At 41.3% G+C, this 23,398-nt stretch overlaps 2 protein-coding genes across 2 annotated transcripts in view; one reads left to right on the top strand and one right to left on the bottom strand.

Moving 5' to 3' along the window:
* The window catches only part of EPHX1 (epoxide hydrolase 1), a 26,580-nt gene extending 6,791 nt beyond the window's left edge, over positions 1-19,789 (top strand). Inside the window, exons 2-9 of the mRNA XM_070734197.1 lie at positions 2,874-3,084; positions 6,468-6,648; positions 7,047-7,277; positions 8,592-8,721; positions 9,454-9,665; positions 12,250-12,358; positions 17,684-17,809; positions 19,392-19,789. Coding sequence (XP_070590298.1) covers positions 2,874-3,084; positions 6,468-6,648; positions 7,047-7,277; positions 8,592-8,721; positions 9,454-9,665; positions 12,250-12,358; positions 17,684-17,809; positions 19,392-19,596 — 1,405 coding nt within the window. The 3' untranslated portion in view covers positions 19,597-19,789. The remainder of the gene's footprint in view (positions 1-2,873; positions 3,085-6,467; positions 6,649-7,046; positions 7,278-8,591; positions 8,722-9,453; positions 9,666-12,249; positions 12,359-17,683; positions 17,810-19,391) is intronic.
* MAD2L1BP (MAD2L1 binding protein) overlaps positions 19,613-23,398 on the bottom strand; it is an 8,503-nt gene continuing 4,717 nt past the window's right edge. The window contains exon 3 of the mRNA XM_070734198.1: positions 19,613-21,921. Within this exon, the coding sequence (XP_070590299.1) occupies positions 21,385-21,921 (537 nt within the window). The 3' untranslated portion in view covers positions 19,613-21,384. The remainder of the gene's footprint in view (positions 21,922-23,398) is intronic.

Genomic DNA, 23,398 nt, shown 5'->3' with positions numbered 1-23,398 from the left:
GATTAAAAGTCCAAAAAAAAAATAAAGAAAAAAAAGAAAGAAACCCCAATATATAAAAAACAACACACAATCGAATCATACAAAAAAACTACATGGGCAAGGGGGAGATGTTTCAATTCCCCCATGCCTGACGGCAGAGGTGGGTTTTAAGAAGTTTACGAAAGGAAGGAGGGTGGGGGCAATCCTGATCTCTGGGGGGAGCTGGTTACAGAGGGTCGGAGCCACCACAGAGAAGGCTCTTCCCCTGGGTCCCGCCAGACGACATTGTTTAGTCGACGGGACCCGGAGAAGGCCAACTCTGTGGGACTTAACCGGTCGCTGGGAGTTGTGCGGCAGAAGGCGGTCTCGCAGCTATCCATCCAATATTGGGTAATCCATCCAATAGAAGGTTCCTTCCCTATGCCAGGAAGGCACTAAATAATATTAAATAAATCATTAAATGATCTTATATAAGTCATTGTCTTTCCTATATTTGATTAAAATTTGGGAATAATAGCAGTATCTTAGAATTAAGTTTAAAGATGAGAAGAGGAAACATTTAAAATTTCCAAACACCATATAGATGATATGCTATTATTATTTCTCTGCTTGGATGGAAGGTAAAATAATGTATCTGGTGGTTTTTCTTCACGTGCCACTGATCCCAGGGCAAAGGGCAGTTTCAGGCTTTTTCTATTGTGAAAAAAAGTAAATGTATAATCCAAAACCATGTACCAAGTTAATAGTTGTCTGAAGTGACCTTGCAGAAGACACTGGAATAAGGTTTCCAAAAATGAAATGTGCACTATTTATTTGGCTTTAACTGATCAATCATTTAGTTAAGGTTGTTTTTCAGGTACATAATCGTCTCACCACACCACACCCACACCCACAATATGTAGCGGTTACTCATTGTCTATAAAGGATTGTACTCTTGTTTTTGGAGAAAAATGCATGCTTTTTTCCATTGAAAGGCTTCACCTTTTATTACTAAAAATTTGGGGGGGGGGGGGAACACGTAATAGCTATGTTGATCACGAGGGATAAAAAATCAAATTAAAGCCAATACCTTTAATAAACAAACTGCACTATTGCAAATCACTGCTAGTTTTCAAGCTTCTTTACTCAGATAGCTTCCACACCCAATAGTTTGAAGTTCCACCCAGATGAAGATTAATATCTGTTGAAGTTTGTAAGTACACTTCAAAAAGTTATCACATTTGAGAAATACAGACCTATGTCTGGGGTGTCAAACTCTATTTCATTAAGGGCTGCATCAGGGTTGTGTTTGACCTTGAGGAGGGGTGGGAGGCATGGCCCAGGGTGGATCATGGCCAGTTTGACTTCATTCATGTCAGGGGCATCTGTGGTGGCCCGAATGCTCTGCCAGTGAAAATGGGCTCCTAATCTCCATATTCGGCTGGGATGGCCTCCTGCAATCCTCTGCCAGCGAAAATGTGGCCCTCCCAAGCTCCATTTTCACTGGCAGAAGGTTGCAGGAGGCCATCCCAGTCAAAAACTGAGATTAGGAGCACGTTTTCCCTGGCAGAGGCACTGTGGGTTAGTCCTTCACTATTTGCAAGGTGGCCTTGCGGGCCAGATCTAAGCACCCCACAGGCTGGATCCAGTCAGCAGTTTGACACCCCGATCTAGATAATGCCTGTAGGCAGCGGTGGGCTACGAGCCGGAATGCTAAATTGCTCTTGCCGCCGCGGCTCATAAGTTCTTGCAGGACCAGCGCGATTTTGCTGCTGCACCTGTGGAGGAAGCAAAATCATGCACAGAGCCGCAGGTGTGCCCATGTTTCAGCATGTGAGGAAGCAAAAATACCTCGCCGAAACACGGGCACACCTGCGGTTTCGTGCGCGATTTTGATTCCTCCACAGGTGCATCAGCAAAATCGCGCTGCTCCCACAAGAACTTATGAGCCACCGCGGCAAGCACAATTTAGCATTCCGGCTTGTAGCCCACCACTGCCTGTAGATCAAGCTGGGACTCAGCATTGGTCAAGCTCTTCAGTCAATAAATCTGTAGATTCTTATTCTGATTGCTTTATGCTTTGGGTGTATTAGCGGTGTAGATAAATAGATCAGGGACAAACTTGCCTGTCCTTATATCAATCAAGGAAAAAGAGAACAGGACCTACACACTTCACCCACTGTATGTTTTCTGCTCCCCCATTCTGATCTCAGGCGTCACTACTTACCTTACTGATAAAAACTGGGTTCACCATTTCTGCTGTGTATCAGCATGAAAGTGTGGATCGATGGGACAAAGTAAGACGATATATGGCAAGTAGGATCCGAGACCAAGCTATAAGAAACAAGTTGGAATCACTCTATAATATATAAAGAAATATTTCACTCTTGGGTTTAAATGATTTACACAAGAAATACTCCCAACTGGTGATGGGGTATGATTGATTGTCTGGTGGTGGGCACAATCACTGAGCACATGTTATACGTTATATGTTGTGTGTGTGTTTTATATTATAAAAATCAATTTAAAAAAATTTTTTTTAAAGCATGAAAGCGTGGCAAAAATGTACGAAGAAGCAGTGATGTCTTTAAGGAGAGGTTAAAAACAAAGTGACCAAAAGACTAAAGTCCCATCCCTTTGTCAACAGGTGTTCCATGCAAGACATATAAAAAGTGTAGAGCTTTGATCTCATGACAGTGGCTATCATCTTGCCTCTTTTGATCTGCTGTCCAGATAAAATCCATACTATCTCAATTATCTGTTATCTTGAAACTTATATTTTAATTCCTGGGAAATTTTCCCCAGACACACAAATTTGTCATTTTATCTGCAGGAATTGGCTGCAAATGTTATTTTTCTTCTTTAATCAGAGTTCCTTTCCGTTTCTACTTCACATTATTTTGATTGTTTTGCAGGTCTTATGACGTATCTCAGCAAAATGTGATCGCAACTTCTTGTGTTATAGGAGGCGGAAGCCTCCTGATTTATTGGCTCTTGACAAGGCGCAGGATGAAGACTCTGGAAATAGGAGAGGGATGGTGGGGCTTTGGTGAAAAACCATCAAGAAGTCAAGAAGATGAAATGATTAGACCATTCACAGTTGAAACCTCTGAGAAAGAAATCCAGGTATGAACAAACATGAGCAAATTCAAGAGACTTTGAGAATTAACTATACTACCAGAGTGATGATTTACAGGAAGGATTAGAGAAGGCAAGATGGCGGCTACAGCTGCATAACCAACTCACCCAATCCCTTTTATTTGCTGGAGTGGCAGACTATAACTTAACTATGAACATATCCTCATGTCTGCCCTTGTGTATTCTTCTGCCGCACGAATCCCAGCGACCGGTTAGGTCCCACAGAGTTGGCCTTCTCCAGGTCCCGTCGACTAAGCAATGTCGTTTGGCGGGACCCAGGAGAGTGCCTTCTCTGTGGCGGCCCCGATCCTCTGTAACCAGCTCCCTCCAGATATCAGAGTTGCCCCCACCCTCCTTGCCTTTCGCAAACTCCTTAAAACCCATCTCTGTCGTCAGGCATGGGGGAATTGAAATTTCCCTTCCCCCTAGGCTTATAGAATTTATACATGGTATGCTTGTATGTATGAGTGGTTTTTTAAATTGGGGTTTTTTATATTGTTTTTTAATATTAGATTTGTTTACATTGTCTTTTTATATTGTTGTTAGCCGCCCCGAGTCTTCGGAGAGGGGCAGCATACAAATCTAATAAATACAAATACAAATATAAATGCTTGTGCATCATGTACCTCAAACTATATAACAATGATGGCAAACCTATAGCACATGTGCCACAGGTGGCATACAAAGCCGTATTGGAAGGCACGCAAGGCATTGCTCTAGGTCAGCGTTTCCCAACCGGTGTGCCGCGGCACACTAGTGTGCCGCGAGACACAGCCAGGTGTGCCGCCAAGCTCCTAGGGAAAAAGGAGAGCTTAAGGAGAGCCCTGCCCAGCTGGAGATTCCCTGGCAGCACCAGGTAGAAGCCGGCAATGCAGCACCCTTTTCCAGTGCCGCGCAAGGAGCTGGGCGTTGGAGTTTGGGGTGGGGAGCGATAAAAGTGCGGAGGCCGGCGCCGCGGCTGCCCCCACCCCCCAGTGCCTCCGTTCCCCTCGCGCCCCTGGCTTCTCGCCGCTGACGCCCGCCCGCCCACCCTCCCGCTCGATCTGCCCCTTTCTCCAACTCCTCCGGCGAGCGCTCAGAGAAAACCTTCTCACAGCGGAGGTCGGAGAAGGTTCTTTGGAATGTCTGGGGTGCGTGCGCGCGCGCGCCCTATCCCCCAGCCAGCCTACCCGGAAAAGCTTTGCCGGCCTCCGCAGAGAAGGAAGAGAGAGAACAAGAGAGAGAAAGAAAGGAAGAGAGAGAAAGAGATAGCAAGAGAGACAGAATGAGAGAGAGAGAAAGAGAAAGAAAGAAAGAAAGAAACAGCAAGAGGGGGGAAGGAGGGAGAGAGAAAGAGAGCCAAAGAGAGAGGAAGGAAGAGAGAAAGAAAGAGATAGCAAGAGAGACAGAATGAGAGAGAGAGAGAAAGAGAAAGAAAGAAAGAAAGAAAGAGCAAGAGGGGGGAAGGAGGGAGAGAGAAAGAGCAAAAGAGAGAGGAAGGAAGAGAGAAAGAAAGAGATAGCAAGAGAGACAGAATGAGAGAGAGAAAGAAAGGAAAGAAAGAAAGACAGCAAGAGGGGGGAAGGAGGGAGAGAGAAAGAGCAAAAGAGAGAGGAAGGAAGGGAGAAAGAAAGGGATGGAGAGAGAGAGAAAGAGGGAGGGAGAGAAAGAGGGAGGGAGAGAGAAAGAGAGCGAAAGGGAGAAAGAGATTTTTTTTTTGTCCAAACTTTTTTGCACCCCCCCCCCAATGTTCCCCAGGATTTTGAAAATGTGAATAATGTGCCGTGGCTCAAAAAAGGTTGGGAAACACTGCTCTAGGTCAGCTCCTGTGCATATGTGTGCACTGGCCAGCTGATTTTCAGGTTTGGGGAATCCTGTTACACCCTCCACAGGCTTCAGAGAAGCTTCCCTGAAGTCCTGGAGTGTGAAAAACAACACAACCAGCAAACCGGAAGTCTGTTTTTCCGAACTTCCGGTTTGCCCACTTGGTCATTTTTTTCACCGTCCCAGGCTTCAGTGATGCCTGTGTGCATATGGGGTCTGGGTGGTTTTGCACATGGTTGTGGGGGTGGGAATGGGTGTGGACATGTGTGCATGCACTAGCGCACACACACAAACCCTTTGGGCACGCAACCCAATAAAGGCTCACCAACACTGCTATATAATAACTATGATAAATTTGGCATGTCAAATATACACCAGGCATTTATTGTAGATTGTATGCATACTTATGGGTCGCATTAGTTACTACATAGAACAGCGATGTCAAACTCATGTCATGCAAACCAGATGATGATGATGATGATGATGATGATTATTATTATTATTATTATTATTATTATTATTATTATTTATTAGATTTGTATACCGCCCCTCTCCGTAGACTCGGGGTGGCTCACAACAATAACAAGAACAATGTAAGAACAAATCTAATAATTTAAAAAACGCTAAAAAACCCATTATTAAAAGCAAACATACACACAAACATACCATGTATAAACTGTATAGGCCCGGGGGAGATGTCTCAGTTCCCTCATGCCTGACAGCAAAGATGGGTCTTAAGAACTTTACGAAAGGCAAGGAGGGTAGGGGCAGTTCTAATCTCTGGGGGGAGCTGGTTCCAGAGGGTCGAGGCCGCCACAGAGAAGGCTCTTCTTCTGGGTCCCACCAAACGACATTGTTTAGTCGACAGGACCCGGAGAAGGCCAATTCTGTGGGACCTAACCGGTCGCTGGGATTCGTGCGGCAGAAGGCGGTCCCGGAGGTATTCTGGTCCGATGCCATGAAGGGCTTTATAGGTCATAACCAACACTTCGAATTGTGACCGGAAATTGATCAGCAACCAATGCAGACTGCGGAATGTTGGTGTAACATGGGCATACCTTGGGAAGCCCATGATTGCTCTCGCAGCTGCATTCTGCATGATCTGAAGTTTCCAAACACTTTTCAAAGGTAGCCCCATGTAGAGAACATTACAGTAGTCGCACCACAACTGGTGCACCAGGCGAACCTGGGCAAACGCCCCCCTCGCCACAGCTGAAAGATGTTTCTCTAATGTGAGCTGTGGATCGAGGAGGACGCCCAAGTTGCGGACCCTCTCTGAGGGGGTCAATATGTGTCACACACTGGCTGCCCCCATGATCAGTTTAAAAAGGGGGGGAAATGTTGTGATATATCACATGACAACAATGTGATGATGTGAGTTTGACACCTCTGATGTAGAATATTATGCAGCCATCAGTTCTGTCCGGTGTTACATGAGTTCAAATAAAATGACAAACAGCTGTCTGTTTAGGCTACTTTCTCCAGCAACAACATGTTTTTAAAATATCTGCTATAACATCATCCCCATAAGAAATTCTTTCTTTCTCTCTCTCTCTCTCTCTCTTTAGGATTTATATCTTCGGCTTGACCAGACCCGCTATACACCACCACTAGATGGAGCTGCTTTTAATTATGGTTTCAACTCAAATTATTTGCAGAAAGTGGTTTCCTATTGGAGAAATCAGTTTGACTGGGAGAAACAAGTTAAAATCCTTAACCAGTATCCGCATTATAAAACTACTATTGAAGGTAAATTCTTCCCCACTGAACTTTACATATAGTTCTCCTGTAATGGAACAAAGATCTTGTGTCCCGCCTGTTTCTGAATTTTACATTAAATTTCCTCCACTATACAGTAAGCAGGCGGTGTGTGTGTGTGTGTGTTGTGTTCTTGTTCCATTCAATTGTGTCCTATTCTTAGAGATTGCTTTAAAAAGATCCCTGCATTTTTCTCGGTAAACTTTTTCAGAAGTGGTTTGCCATTTCCTCCTTCCTAGGGTTGAGAGAAAGTGACTGGCCCAGAGATACCTATGTCGCTTTGTGTCTAAATCAGGACTAGAACTCATGGTCCCTCAATTTCTTTCACCACTACACCAAACTGACTCTCACATAGCACTGACTGTTAAATTGTATTGAATTTCCAACAGGGATAGAAGTTCATTTCATTCATGTGAAACCATCTCATGTCTCAAACGACCAAATTGTCAGACCTTTGTTGATGGTGCATGGCTGGCCTGGCTCCTTTTATGAGTTTTACAAGATCATTCCTTTGCTCACTGCTTCATCAAGTCGTCTTTCAAACAGTGAAGATGTAGTCTTTGAGGTTATTTGCCCATCCATCCCAGGCTATGGCTTTTCTGAGCCTCCCCACCAGCAGGGTAAGTTATTTTCATAGCAAATGGATTTAATTTATTATAATTAAATAATTGCGGGATTTTTTTTTTCTTTATGGGGGAACATGGGACTAATATATTGGACACTCTGCGGCTGTACAAACTACACATCAATACAACCTTATAGCATTTTAAGAATTAGTGAATTTATTGTGACCTTGGTTTGTATGGACTATTTCTTCAGGTATAAGAAGAAAAGAAATTATCAACATGAGGTAAGAGAGAAAAGAAATGCAAAAGGCACAGACTATAAGCTGTGGTGGTGCAGTGGTTAGAATACAGTGTTCCCTCGATTTTCGCGGGGATGCGTTCTCAGACCGCCCGCGAAAGTCGAATTTCCGCGAAGTAGATATGCGGAAGTAAATACACTATTTTTGGCTATGAACAGTGTCACAAGCCTTCCCTTAACACTTTAAACCCCTAAATTACAATTTCCCATTCCCTTCACCATGTTTATTTATTAAAGTTTATTTTTTAAAAAAATTATTAAAGACAGACTAAAGTTTGGCGATGACATATGACGTCATCGGGCAGGAAAAACCGTGGGATAGGGGGGGAAACCGCAAAGTATTTTTTAATTAATATTTTTAAAAACCATGGTATAGGCTTTTCGCGAAGTTCGAACCCGTGAAAATCGAGGGAACACTGTACAGTACTGCAGGCTACTTCCGTTGACTGCCAGCTGCCTGCAGCTTGGCAGTTCGATCCTGATTTGGCTCAAGGTTGACTCAACCTTCCATCCTCAGTAAAATGAAATCAAGTCAATAAAATAAGGACCCAGATTGTTGGGGGCAATATGTCCCGGAGTCATATGATCCCTTTTTGTGAGCTTCTGGCATGCAAAACCAATGGGAAAGCAAGATTTACTTAACAACGGTGTCACTAATTTCACAGCTGCAGTGTTTCACTTAACAAATGTGGCCAGAAAGATCATAAAATAGGGTAAAACTCTTAACATGTTTCTCATTTAGCAACATTAATTTTGGACAATTATCATAAGTCAAGAACTACCTATAATAGCTCTTGGGAGAAATACATTCTTGCATTACTGATGAGCACTGCAAGTGATAAAAAGCACATCATTATTCATGCCACAGATTAAACTCAGCCGTGTCATAATAAAACCATTTTTAGTAGTTCAGTGTTCCACAATTCTGTAAATTTGAAATGCTTCCTACATGCTTATGGAATATTGATTTTTCTGATGTCAGATCTGTATTTTATTACGTTTGGCTTATTCTGATTATATGCTAAATTCAAGGCAAACACATTTTAATATCACATTATCCCAACTAACAGGTTTTAACACAATAGCTGCTGCTCGGATTTTTCACAAGCTGATGCAGAGACTGGGTTTCCAGGAATATTACTTGCAAGGTGGAGACTGGGGCTCCAAAATCACCATGAACATGGCACAGATGTTGCCAAAGTAAGTGGTTGGAATCTCTCTGTCACTCACTCAGATGTTTTTACCTATATAACATGACAGGAACTGGAATGTTGCAATATCCATGGTATCCAGATTAGATGATATATGCACTATCAATTCTTCATCATTTGGTTTAGTTGGGCTGCTGAAAAGCAGGAGCTTTAATTTGCAAGAATGATTCTACTGTGCAAATTAAAGTTGCAGCCATTATCATATAGCTGCACTACCGTAATTGTTTTTCCATGTTCTGACTCTTTAATCCAGAGGTCCTCAAACTTGGCAATTTTAAGATTTATGGACTCCAACCAGCACAGGTGGCTGGATAATTCTGGGAGTTGATGTCCACAAGTTTTAAAGTTGCCAAGTTTGGGGACCCCTGCTTTAATCTATTCCTGGAGAGATAACATATATTATTTAAAAAATATTCTGTTAAATTATCAGAATAATTTTTAAAAGTGGATTCTGGATTCTAGCTTCACCAAGAATTTTTTTTCCTCATGAAGAATTGCTAGATTGTTTACTCTGAGGAAGCAACTGAAAAATGTCAAGTATTACAATAAAACAAGAATTTTAGTCGCCTCTTACATCCTTTGTCAATATCAGTTTTCTCACAACTCTTTAACATTCTTCCCTATTTTGCTTGTTTTAAATGTGCTATATTGGGCACACTTACTAATGCCATTTACCACCCAATAAGTTTATTTGAGATCACCTTTGTTTTCTTGATTTCAGATCTGTAAAAGGACTTCACACCAATATGGTCTTTATAGCAAAATATGGTTTGGGAGCCATGATAGATTTCCTACTGGGACCCTACATACCATGGCTGGTGGGCCTAACCAGAGAGGACGCACGGCGCATGTTCCCTTTTTTTAAGCACATATATCATATATTGCGTGAATCTGGGTATATGCATATCCAAGCCACCAAACCAGACACAGCAGGTTTGTAACCTCAATCTTTTAATGAAAGATCAAAAACTCAGACATAAGATGAAACAAATCTGAATTTAATTTAAATTTAATGTACAAAACATTTTTAAGGAAAGCAAGTAGCACCTATTGAAGCAATGAATCAATATGTTTCAGAGTCATGTTCTTCTAATAAAATTCAAAAGGTAACAAAAAATCAAGGCACATTGATTTTTTAAATTTCGGATTGAATTTTAAGGGGCATGGTGGCCTAGTGATTAAGATGCTACATTTGTCAACCAGAAAGTTGGCAGTTCGAGACCCAAGTATCATGTGACAGGGTAAGCTCCCATTCCTGCCAACTCAGCACTTTGAAAGCATGTAAGTGCATGTACAGTAATACAGTACCTCTACATACAAACTTAATTCGTTCCATGACCAGGTTCATAAGTAGAAAAGTTAGTAAGTAGAAACAATTTTCTCCATAAGAATGAACGTAAAAGCAAATAATGCAGGCAAAGTCACTATTTTGCCGTGCGCCGGTGGGAATCCCCGCCTCCGGACCTCCGTTGCCATCCAAAGCGCCCACTCTTGTGCTGCTGGGATTTTCCTGAGCCTTCCCTCACTGGGAATCCCCGCCTCTGGACTTCCATTGCCACACGAAGTGCCCATTCTTGTGCTGCTGGAATTTCCAGCAGCCCAAGAATTCCTGAGCCTCAGGGGAAGGCTCAGGGGAATCCAAGCAGCAGAAGAAGAGGTGCTTCTGGTGGCAACGGAAGTCTGGAGGCAGGGATTCCCAGCAAGGGAAAGCTCAGGGGAATCCCAGCAGCACAAAAAGGGGCACTTCAGCTGGCAATGGAAGTCTGGAGGCAGGGATTCCCAGCGAGGAAAGGCTCAGAGGAATCCCAGCAGCACAAGAATGGGCGCTTTGGCAGGCAACGGAAGTCCAGGGGCGGGGCATCCCAGAGGCGGCAGCTCGGGTTCGTAAGATGAAAATGGTTCAGAAGTAGAGGTAAAAAAATCTTAAACACCGGGTTCGTATCTTGAAAAGTTTGTCAGTAGAGACGTTCGTAAGTAGAGATGCCACTGTGTATACATACTGTAAGTACCACTTTGGTGGTAAGATAATAGCTTTTCATGCAGTTCAACATATAGTCATGCCAGCCACATGACAAGGAAGTGTCTTTGAACAATGCTGGCTCCTATGGCTAGGAAGTGGAGATGGGCACCACCCCCTACAGCAGGGGTCCCCAAACCTGGCAACTTTAAAATTTGTGGACTTCAATTCCCAGAATTCTCCAGCCAGCTATGCTGGAGAATTCTGGAAGTTTAAGTCCACAAGTCTTAAAGTTGTTAAGTTTGAAGACCTTTGCCCTAGAGTCAGACATGACTGGACAGGAAAAACCTTTATCTTTTTCATAACACATTTTAAACAACTGAAACAAAAAATATACACAAAAATATGTTGAATGATTGGTTGGGTTAAATAAAATTAATTCCAAATTGCAGATTCACAATCTTAAAGCATTTTCAATTTTCTCTCCTACCCAAGAAGATATATATTATCTTTCAAGTCCTATGTGCATCATCTAAACCAAGGCACTGCAATTACCTTTTTGATTGTTGGGATATGACAACAAATAAATACAATTTAAATCACAACTTAACATTTTACTCTTCTGTTACCTTAAAAATTACTCATTGATAATGGCAAAAAATCTATACTGTACTTTGTATACTTCTAAGCAATTTGTTTTACTCAATTCTTTAGAACTCTAAAATACCCTTGTTCCAGTTTAATTCACTAAGTTGAACTGACTAAATCTGAAATGGCGTTATTTCCCGCTATAGGTAATACATTACAGATTGCATTTGTTTATGTTCATGTTACCTCCAGACAATGGAAGTCGAAAAATATTTTCAAGTACAACTACAGAAGATGCTATTCAAATATTATTTATTTCCATGGAGAAAAAAATATGTGCGGATGCTTTGAGAGTCAGCATGCTGTATTTAGCAGCAACCCAACACTCAATATTTCTTATACTGGAGAAAATACCGTATTTTTCAGAGTATAAGATACACTTTTTTCCTCCCTAAAAGAAGCTGATAATTTGGGTGCGTCTTATACTCTGAATGTAGCAAACAAAACCCAGTCCCCGGTCCTAATTAGCGGCCAATGATCTTCACAGCTCTTACCTTGCAGGCTCTTCACTCTCAGAATAATGTTTTCCAAGTCCTCAGTCTTTGCAAGGGTTTTTTTTCATTACTCTAACTTGCTTTGTATAAGTTTCGTTACTAGGGGATAAAATAAATGTGCGGGCTAAGGATGCTAGCCAGATGAATAACTGGTAAGCAGATTCTTTTCCACATTTTCTTCCCCTGAAACTAAGGTGCGTCTTATACTCCGGTGCGTCTTATACTCCAAAAAATACAGTAGGTTTTTTCAGTCAAGTTAGTTTCATACTTACAAAATGAGTTAAGCCACCATAACAATGTCAAAAACAAGAATTGGCTAAAATCCAAAGCCCTAATTCTTGTTCACAAATCTCAATAGAGCGTCTAACTCTAACGTAAGGAAGTAATATAAAAATAAATGTGCTATTTTCCCATCTAGGGTGTGGCCTGAATGACTCTCCTGTAGGTCTTGCTGCATACATCTTAGAGAAGTTTTCCACATGGACAGATGATTCATTCCTCAACATGGAAGATGGGAATTTGGAAAGGTATGAATATGTACAGCATAACAACCATATACAGCGGTACCTCTACTTAAGAACTTAATTTGTTCCGTGACCAGGTTCTTAAGTAGAAACATTCTTAAGTAGAAGCATTTTTTCCCACAAGAATCAATGTAAAAGCAAATAATGTGTGCAAATCCATTAGGAAAGAAATAAAAGCTCGGAATTTGGGTGGGAGGAAGAGGAGGAGGACAGTCACTGCCGAAGGAAGGTGAGGTGCGGAGAATCCAAAAAATCCAAAACTTTAAGGCTTAAAAAAAGTGGGGGGACTGAGGCGGCGAGAAACATAGAAACATAGAAGTCTGACGGCAGAAAAAGACCTCCTGCCCTTATACTATTTTCTGTATTTTATCTTAGGTTGGATATGTGTTTATCCCAGGCATGTTTAAATTCAGTTACTGTGGATTTATCTACCACGTCTGCTGGAAGTTTGTTCCAAGGATCTACTACTCTTTCAGTAAAATAATATTTTCTCATGTTGCTTCTGATCTTTCCCCCAACTAACTTCAGATTGTGTCCCCTTGTTCTTGTGTTCACTTTCCTATTAAAAACACTTCCCTCCTGGACCTTATTTAACCCTTTAATATATTTAAATGTTTCGATCATGTCCCCCCTTTTCCTTCTGTCCTCCAGACTATACAGATTGAGTTCATTAAGTCTTTCCTGATACGTTTTATGCTTAAGACCTTCCACCATTCTTGTAGCCCGTCTTTGGACCCGTTCAATTTTGTCAATATCTTTTTGTAGGTGAGGTCTCCAGAACTGAACACAGTATTCCAAATGTGGTCTCACCAGCATTCTATATAGCGGGATCATAATCTCCCTCTTCCTGCTTGTTATACCTCTAGCTATGCAGCCAAGCATCCTACTTGCTTTCCCTACCGCCTGACTGCACTGTTCACCTATTTTGAGACTGTCAGAAATCACTACCCCTAAATCCTTTTCTTCTGAAGTATTTGCTAACACAGAACTGCCGATACAATACTCAGATTGAGGATTCCTTTTCCCCAAGTGCATTATTTTACATTTGGAAACATTAAACTACAGTTTCCATTGCTTTGACCATTTATCTAGTAAAGCTAAATCATTTACCATATTACAGACGCCTCCAGGAATATCAACCCTATTGCACACTTTAGAGTCATCGGCAAATAGGCAAACCTTCCCTACCAAACCTTCCCCTATGTCACTCACAAACATATTAAAAAGAATAGGACCCAGAACAGACCCTTGTGGCACACCGCTTATAACCTGACTCTGCTCAGAATACTCGCCGTTAACAATAGCTCTCTGATGTCTACGCTTCAGCCAGCTGCAAATCCATTGAACTATCCAGGGATTAAGTCCAATCTTCACTAATTTATCTATCAGCTCTTTATGTGGAACCGTATCAAAGGCTTTGCTGAAGTGCAGGTAGGCAATATCCACGGCACCACCTTCATCCAACACCTTTGTGACATAGTCAAAGAAATCAATGAGATTAGTCTGACATGATTTGCCTTCAGTAAAGCCATGCTGATTTGGGTCCAATAAGTTATTGTTTTTTAGGTGCTGATTTATCCTCTTTTTGAGTAGTCTCCATCATTTTAACTACCACTGATGTCAAGCTAACTGGCCTGTAGTTACCAGCTTCTTCTCTACTGCCCTTCTTGTGGATAGGCACAACACTGGCCATTCTCCAATCCTCAGGAACTTCTCCTGTTAACAAGGATTGGTTAAACAAATCAGTCAGGAGGATAGCAATGACAGATCTGAGTTCTTTAAGAACTCTGGGGTGGATGCCATCTGGACCCATTGCCTTATTTATCTTTAATCGTTCAAGTTCTTCTAAGACATCGGCTTCTAAGATCACTGGAGCTGAATCCGTACAGCTGGAAGCAATGCTATATCCCTCTATAGTATTATTTTGTAAGGTGTCTTTTGAGAAAACTGAACAGAAGTAGCTATTGAAATGGTCAGCGATCTCCTTATTCCCATTAATGCATGTATTATTCCCGGTACTAAGCTTCCTGATGCCGCAGTTTTTTTCTTCTTATCACTAATATATCTGAAGAAGGTTTTATCCCCCTTCTTTACAGATTTGGCAATTTCTTCCTCTTTTGAGGCTTTAGCAGCATATATTATCTGTTTTGCCTCCTTCTGTCTCATTTTATACACCTCCCTATCAGCTATACTTCCAGACTCTTTATACCTCCTATAGGCAGCCTTTTTTTCATTGACTATAGCCCTTACATCATTGCTAAACCATAGCGGTTTCTTCTTCCTTTTACCTTTAGTTATTTGTCTTCCATACAGTCCAGTGGCTTTTAAGATGGCCGTTTTTAATACAGTCCACTGGGTTCTCGCTCCTGCCATTTTATCCCTCCCCTTTAATTCACTATCTAAATATTCCCCCATTGCATTAAAATTTGTTTTTCTGAAATCCAATACTTTGGTTGCATTATAGGATTGCTCACAATGAGTTTTTACATCAAACCACAAACATAGATGGTCACTGCAACCTAAATTTTCTCCCACCTTGACCTCTGAAACCCAATTCCCATTCGTAAAAACTAAATCTAGAATATTCTCCCCTCTAGTTGGTGTCTTAACCAGCTGTGCCAGAGCTGCTCCTGTAAAGGCCTCTACTATATTCTTACTTTTGCATGTAAGGGCAGTGGGGATATTCCAGTCAACATCAGGCATGTTGAAATCACCCATAACCACAATATCTCCCTTTAGTGCCATTTGGGTAATTTCATCCACCATCTTGTTGTCATATTCCTCAGATTGCCCTGGAGGCCTATAGATCACCCCAATTCTAATGACAGGACCTTCTTTATTTTGCATGCAAATCCAGAGAGTCTCCAGATCTTGACATGTATTTTGAATTAGTGTTGTTTTTAGACTTTCTTTAACATAAATGGCTACTCCACCTCCCCTTCTCTCTATTCTATCCTTCCTATACAGTGTATATCCTGGTATGGATATTTCCCATTCATTAGAATCCTTAAACCATGTCTCAGTTATGGCAACCAGATCCAAATTATCTCTAGATATTATGGCCATTAACTCACAGAGCTTGTTGCTCAAGCTTCGAGCATTCGTGCACATTACCCGAACAACATTATTTTCATTATTAGTTTGCCCCTTATCATCAACAACTACATCTATTTTATTTGCAGCTCCCTTTTCATAAGCTTCCAAAAACTGGTTTATCCTCATTGGTCGAGGACAGAAATCACCCACATCAGTTACATCTCTGTCCCCTTTACCTAGTTTAAATACCTGTCCAAAAAAGTTCTGAATTCCTCACCGAGCACCTGGGTACCTTTGTATGATGGATGCAAACCATCCCTCTTAAACAACTCCATATTAGACCATCTACTGACATCATGACTTACATAGCCAAAACCTTCAGCTTTACACCACTGCCTTAACCACACATTAAACTCTCTGATACACGTTGTTTTATCTTCTTGGCCACAAACCGGTAACAACTCTGAGAAAGTCACTGAATCGGTTATTTTACCCAGCTCCACACTTAGACATTGAAAATCTCTTTTTACTACATTAACATTTCTCTGGGACAAATCATTTGTGCCAAGATGCACCACCACATCAACGTTATTACCTTTACTCACAGCCTTGACAATGTTTGCAATCCGCCTCCTGTCCCTGCTGGCAGTGGCCCCTGGGAGACACCTCATCTCCTTCACCACATCCTTACTCTGTCCCAAATCAACACCTCTAACAGTCGAATCACCCACAAGAAAATGTGTCCTCTTTTTATTTCTACTAACTACACTTGATGGTTTGGTGACACTATGTACCTCACTTAGAACAACTTCCCCTTTGAACATCCCCTCATTCTCTGCCTGAGGGACCTTGCTAATATCTCCAACACCCTTACTATTTAAATCCGCAAGAACATTATAGGAATTCGATACAGAGAGACCAAAATTGCTGTTTTTGCTCAACTGCACGCAATCTTCCTGAACCGACAGTTGTCCACACAGCCCTCCTCCTCGGGCGCTGTGGAAGTGGAGGCTGCACACATGGCTGCATTACAGCACGTGGCTGGGACAATCTTTCCACTTCAGACTGCAAGCTACAAACTAAGGACTGCAATCTAGAGATCTCGCCATCTAACCTAGATGTCCTTATGCAAAGAGGGCAGTACCCCAAGTTCCACAAGGTACTACGGAAGACAACAGCCAAACAAGTGTTACACTGCACCAAGCCAGTCATCTTAACAATGTATTGAAATACAAGTACTTAGCAAGAAAATCCACACCCCCTATTGCTACCAAACTTTGCTGATTTTCCTCTCTCCTTCTCTGTGATCTGAAAGTGCAACTTAAAATGGCTTTTTCCTGCCTTTTATCCTTCCCAGTCTAATCCTGCCCCAGCCTAATCTGATTGAACACAAACTGCCAATAAAATTGTCTCTTACAGCCCCTCCTCCTTGAATTCAAACAATAGAAATGTAAAAAGCACTACCTTCCTCTCTCCTTCTCTGTGATCTGAAGGAGAAGGAGCATGCACTTCCAATACACCCAGCACGAAGCTGCCTCCCATACACTGCTTCCCATACACTGGCGGCTGCTGCTGCTACCTCTTCCTTCCCACGCTGAAGGTCTCCCCTCTCCTCTCGCTCACTTTCTTTGTAGCTGGCGCCTTTTCTTCGCTGTGGTGACTCCTCAGCTGCCCAGAGCGAAGGGAGCGTTTCTTTTCTCTGGGCACTGGCAGAGGTTTATTCCCTATCCAAGCACCCAGAGAAAGGAAAATGCTTCATTCACTCTGGACTGCCAGTCTCCTTAAGCGCCACCGAAAGGCTCCTCTGGCAGACCAGAAAAGCCCGAGATGGCCGAGATTAAAGGGGGAATGGCAGGAAACTGGCCGGGCCTTCGTGCCGTTCTCAAATTTCCTGGGAAATTTTTCCAGGCTCGGGTTCTTAAGTAGAAAATGGTTCTAAAGAAGAGGCAAAAAAATCTTGAACACCCGGTTCTTATCTAAAAAAGTTCTTAAGTAGAGGTACCACTGCATTAGAAGAAAAAGAGAAATTGCAAATATCTAACTGCTGACTTAGAATGATTTAGAGAATATTGTTGAAATATGAATAGTTGCAAGTTATATAAAATGTATTTGTACTTGTATTTATTAGATTTGTATTTGTATATCAAATGACTTGCAAGTGCTTAATCCTGTGAATTCTCTTAACATCAGCAATAATTGCTGGGCATTTATTTACTCTCTGCTCTATGCATGTGAACTAGACTGAGAATATGCGCTTAAGATCTGCTAATAAAGTGTGATGCCCCTTTTCAGGAAATACTCTCTGGATGAACTACTGACAAATGTCATGATTTATTGGGTGACTTCTTCCATTGTGCCTTCAATGCGTTTTTATAAAGAGAATCTCTCCCGGGATCCAAGTACTGCTCCTGATGCCAAGTAAGGAAGAAGAAATTATTCTGGTTTTGAAACCAAGTTAGATATAAATGTGAAGTTTGCTGATTTTATAAGTGAAGGCCATAATCAAAATTCCTTTGCTCATATGAAGCCTGTTGCGAATGCCTAGAATTTAATTCCATAAAAGAGGGGTGTCAAACTTGATTTCATTGAGGGCCACATCAGAGTTGTATTTAACCTCAGGGAAGGGGGGGGCAGTAGCCAGCTCGATGTCCTGCAGCCCTCTGCTAGCAAAAATGGAGTCCAGGAGGACCTGTTCTGACCTAGGCTTCCTGATTAAATAAGATGGCACAAATGGCATCCCACAAACCTCTTTTATTTGTAACGGCTGATAATTATTTTCATTACCAGCCATAATAAGTCCAAAGAAAGGAAAAAAAGTCTGACTACAGTATTCCAGGGAAAGGCAGATCACACACACAAATCTTGCTCTTCTTTGGCAAGCTGCCAAGGACCAATTTACAGGAAAACTTGGCAAGTCCAAGCAGAAACAGAACCCTAGTTGGAATGATGAGAGCTCCAGGTGAACTGAGTTGCTTCCTGCACCTGTTCTCCATTTATATAGCCTATGAGAGGGGCCAATTATCTCTGAGCCTTACTCCCGAGTAGTCGTTCTTTTCTATAACTGTTCTTGCCTTCTGGCAGCTCTGCGCATGCCCGCATTGAGAACAGGCTCCCACTGTTCTTCTGCTCCGCTGGTGTCAGCCTCTGGAGGTTCTGGAATCAGGACAGACCTCCCAAATGGCCCTGGCTGGATCACTGCCTCTGACACCAAGCCTTCTCCAGATCTGGCCTAGGTTCCTCCCCAGCTTCTTCGCTGTCCGGCTGTGTGACCAGTTCCCCAGGCTGCTGGCAGATCACAACAAGACCACACACAGCCATCCCAAGCTTTATTTTCACTGGTAGAAGCACCACAGGCCGGTCCTTCACTGTTTACAGGGTAGCCCCATGGGCCAGATCTAAGCACCCCGCAGGTTGGATCCAGATATCCCAGAGAAGGTTAAGTTTCAATTTCTAAAAAGACACTCAAAGGCTACTACCGTTTCCCCCCGAAATTAAGACTGTCTGAAATAAGCACTTGGCCTTATTGCCACTCACTCAAGAGCCTGTTTGGGGTTATCATCAGGGGATGTCTTATTTGGGGAGAAACAGGGTATTGAAGAGATTGTTCATTTAAAATTGGATAAACATTTAATAACTCAGCTATATATGTGCAAATATACACTGCTCAAAAAAATAAAGGGAACACTCAAAATAACACATCCTAGATCTGAATTAATGAAATATTCTCATTGAATACTTTATTTTGTACAAAGTTGAATATGTCGACAACAAAATGAAATTGATTGCCAATCAGTGTTGCTTCCTAAGTGAACAGTTTGACTTCACAGAAGTTTGATTTACTTGGACTTATATTATGTTGTTTAAGTGTTCCCTTTATTTTTTGAACAGTATAGATTCTCCAAGCCATCCTGGACCTATACTGACACCAAAATAACTAAGAAAAAACAGCATATATTAATTAATGAACTTGATATGCTAGATATGTTCTCTTCTACCACAGGGTTAAGATTACTGTTCCAACTGGCATTGCTGCCTTCCCAAATGAACTTCTTCACTGCCCACGCTCCTGGGCAAAGAAGCAATTTAAGAACATTGTCACCTACACCTACATGCCCCGGGGAGGGCATTTTGCAGCCTTTGAGGAACCAGAACTCTTGGCTCAAGACATCAGACAATTTGTGAAGAAGGTGGAACATCTGAATTAAACTACGTAGCGACATGTTTTCAGAAAATGCTTTATCAACCAAATATTGCAAGTTTCCAACCAGCATGAATCACTTATAGCAAAATATTGTCACTGTTCAAGTATTACAGATATTTTATTCTTGTGTGAAGCCGACTGTTAGTCATATAAGATATAAAAACGTAATACTGACATTAAAGCAAAGTTTCTACAAAGTTGTAGTTCTTGTTCAGATTTACTTCATTATACAAACTGAAATAGGACAGCTTTTTTTTTTTTGACAGTTCATTGAAACAGCACTTTCACAATCAGATATTAAACACATAATTTTGTACATTTTTCCAAATTGATTAGTTATCTGGAAAAATGTTGAATTTTACTTTTTAGATATGGTTATTTTTTCTCTAAGCAAGGAAGTACTCAAATATACAGTAGTTATATCTTCAGAATGGTTCACTTACAGTACAGTACAGTACACAATGTCAAAAAGGAAGGCAATCCTTTATAGTGTAGATATAATAAAACACCTTAATCAGCGTGCTTGTTATTTTTAAAAGCCACAGCCTCAGAGGGTGCTTGGCTATTGCTACATCTGCCCCAGATTTAACTCTAGTGTAAACATATTTAAGAGTGCCTCCAAAAGTCCCTTATATCTTTTTGTGCCTCAGAATAACTGGTTAAGAAATATATCCATTTTCAGAGTTAATATATTGTCCCATCTACCTACTTTCATCAGGCTTCTTTCAAAATGAGATTAGATACTGTATTATCCTATGTTTGCTCAATATTAATCTATCTTCACACAATCTGAGCATGTGCAATAACTAACAGGGAATAAGATTTCTTTTTCACCCATCTCATTACAGTATTGGCAAACCGAACTGAACAGGCAATAAAAACCAAATTTTACAATCTTAAAATGAATGTATAGGAATGGTTAAACACAACTTCTAATTCCATAATGGGTAATTTTAAAATGTAAGCTCTAATAAAGAGGCAGGTTAATAATCAAAAGTGAATACTGAAATTGAAACCTGGATCATTCACACATTCTTAGATAAGCATGTATGTAGTTGTAATCACACCTATCACCTTAACATACGCTCTGAATTGCTGCTTGTGATAGGAATGCACCTAAAATGTCATAATACATCTGCTGTAGAAAATATCAACTTTAAATAGCTATTATTCTTCCCAATGGGAAGGCAACTAAGCTGCCCTGAACTACAATCTATCTTTCGACAATTTTCACTATTGAAAAAAGCAGCAATTTATATAACTTTCACCATGTTTCTTGGGAAAAAACCGGAAACACATCAAATCTGCATAGGTGCACACATCCCACTACTGAATCAGGCATACCCTGGTACAGATATTTTCAAGTATCCTTTTATAGTAAAATCTGCAGCACAGAATACAGGTAAATAGGTTGCATAAGGCTTTGGCAATACATTGGATCACTTCTCCAGCACAGGGGTCGCCAACCTTGGCAATTTTAAGACTTGCGGACGTCAACTTTAAGACTTGTGGATGTCAAATTTAAGACTTATGGACGTCAACATCAGCAAAGCTGGCTCAGGAACTCTGGGAGTTGACGTCCACAAGTCTTAAAAGTTGCCAAGGTTGGAGACCCCTGATCCAGAGATACTTTCTGTCATCCTAAGACACATGTACTTTTTCAGCTCTGGGTTGCAGAGTTTAAACATTACTTCTAAAAGGAAAAGAACTTTTAAACAATGGAGTTGTTCTTTGCGATGGAACAAGCACAAGATCAGCACAGCTAGTTAAGACCTTTTCCTTAAAATACTTATCAAGAAAAATAATTAATGCCTTTGATTATTACTGGTGCTTGGAACCATATATAGTCATCCCAGGCAGAGTTTATTTCTTGGCAAGTCGAAAGGGCTTTACTATTTTCATGACTGCACGATAAGTTAACAGTCAATTTCCTTCCTCGAGTTGGCACTTTGTAGTTTAGTTTAGGTCTGAACCAGTCAATTCCACAGTTGCGATGCCCTTGAACCATAACAATGATGTTCATGGTGGGAACAGCTTGAAGCTCACTGAATACATCTGCCATGAAAAGAGAACGGAATAGTTTGCGAACACAGGCTGAGGTTGACAAACTCTCTTCAGTGCCGCTCATGGATATATCTTGTAAGTTGATTTCATAAAGCTCTTTGGGGCTGACAGCTGTACCTCCAAGCAAAATAAGAACTCGTGGGACCAGTGTCAAATTGAACATAATTTCCAAGTGCTGGAAAACACCTTCAAGATCATTCAGCACTTGCTGGCACTTTTTGTTCTCTTGATCTTTCAGATAGACTTTCTTGACCATGCCTTTTTCCTATGAAATTAGGGGATTTAAGAGAGGCATAATTTAGCATAAAAGGAATATGGAAAATTTTTATTTCAAAACGAACTATTTACATACCCTATTTAGAAACTCATCCCGGCTTATTATAAGAAATGGCATCTATGCTATGATAAATGCAGGGGTGGGCGAGACTTTTTGCTTCCGTACATGCATGGGTGCACCTGCGTCTCCATGCACAATTTTGCTGCTGCAGCATAACTCCGCTCAAACTCATGGGACCTCCAGAGCTGCGGAGGTGAGCCCAATTAGGCATTCCAGTTAGTAGCCCACCCCTGGATAAATGGAATTGTATCTACTGCTAGGATAAATGGATGCATGCATATTTATTCACTTGACATCCTGCTCCTATTTAACATCAATACAACACCAATGGCTGATGTCCTCCAGCTATACAAGATTGATATCATCAGTAGGATATTGATACCCAATTATACATGTCAAGTCAAGCCAGCCAAAAGATGCTATCAGGATGCTTCCTCAGAGCCTCAAGGCCTGATGGGAAGGAATAGGTTCAGGCTATTCAGATTCTGGCAAAACCAAGTGGTTATATGTTTAGGACCGCTCAGAGTTGGGGAGTTAGCCATCTTTGGCTTTGAATGCAGTAGACTCTGAGCAGAGTGAAGCTGAGCAGAGTCTACAGTATACAATTTGGGCATCCTCCCAGACTCTTGGCTCTTCCTTAAATACAAAGTGGCTATCATAGCCAGGAAGGCCCTTCTACACCTCTATCACTTGCAGCAATTGGATCCCTCCCTGGATGTTCTAGGCACAATTATGTTTCCCACAAATTCTCCAAAAGACCCAATCTTCAAAACAAGCAATCTCTTTATTCTTCCTCACAGTTTACATACATGGAGATACGTATAGTCAAGTAAAATACAAACAGCAGGGCTAGGGAATTCTCCATCAGCTGGGGGCTAATAGCTTTATGGCCTCATTAACATTCCCTTCTGAATAGTTTGGAGATAACAGACTATAAATCACTACTTTAGGCAAAGGCTTAGCAGGTGAAAGCAGACAATTCAGCAAAGCTGATTATGACTCATTTTGAACAGTTTCTCACAAATCTTTACTGTTTTCTTTCAAGAACGCCACTGAAATCTATGCCATTCTTTCAGCGCAGTTGTCAGAACACGCCTTCTTTTCCAGCTTACTCCTGGAAGTGACCGCAATGCACAGAGCTACTAAATGTGGATTAATACCTCTTACTTTGAATCTCTTCTCTTATTATTTTTCTTCTATATCTCGGATCTAACCACTCATTGTCTAATACCTCATAATCACTATCTGATAGGGACCAACTTTCCATTGTAACCTCACTTCCTGAAGCACTCCTAAATCACTGTCAGCTTCACTTCCACCTGATAACCTCCTTACCCAGGATAAACTAAGGAACCTGATTCATCGTTCTCAGAATCAGACAAGTCCTGAGGCTGACTGGATCACT

The sequence above is a fragment of the Erythrolamprus reginae genome, chromosome 1 (assembly GCF_031021105.1).
Source record: "Erythrolamprus reginae isolate rEryReg1 chromosome 1, rEryReg1.hap1, whole genome shotgun sequence".
Taxonomy (NCBI): domain Eukaryota; kingdom Metazoa; phylum Chordata; class Lepidosauria; order Squamata; family Dipsadidae; genus Erythrolamprus; species Erythrolamprus reginae.
The sequence above is the reverse complement of the archived record's forward strand: the minus strand, read 5'-3'. Positions and strand labels throughout refer to the sequence as shown.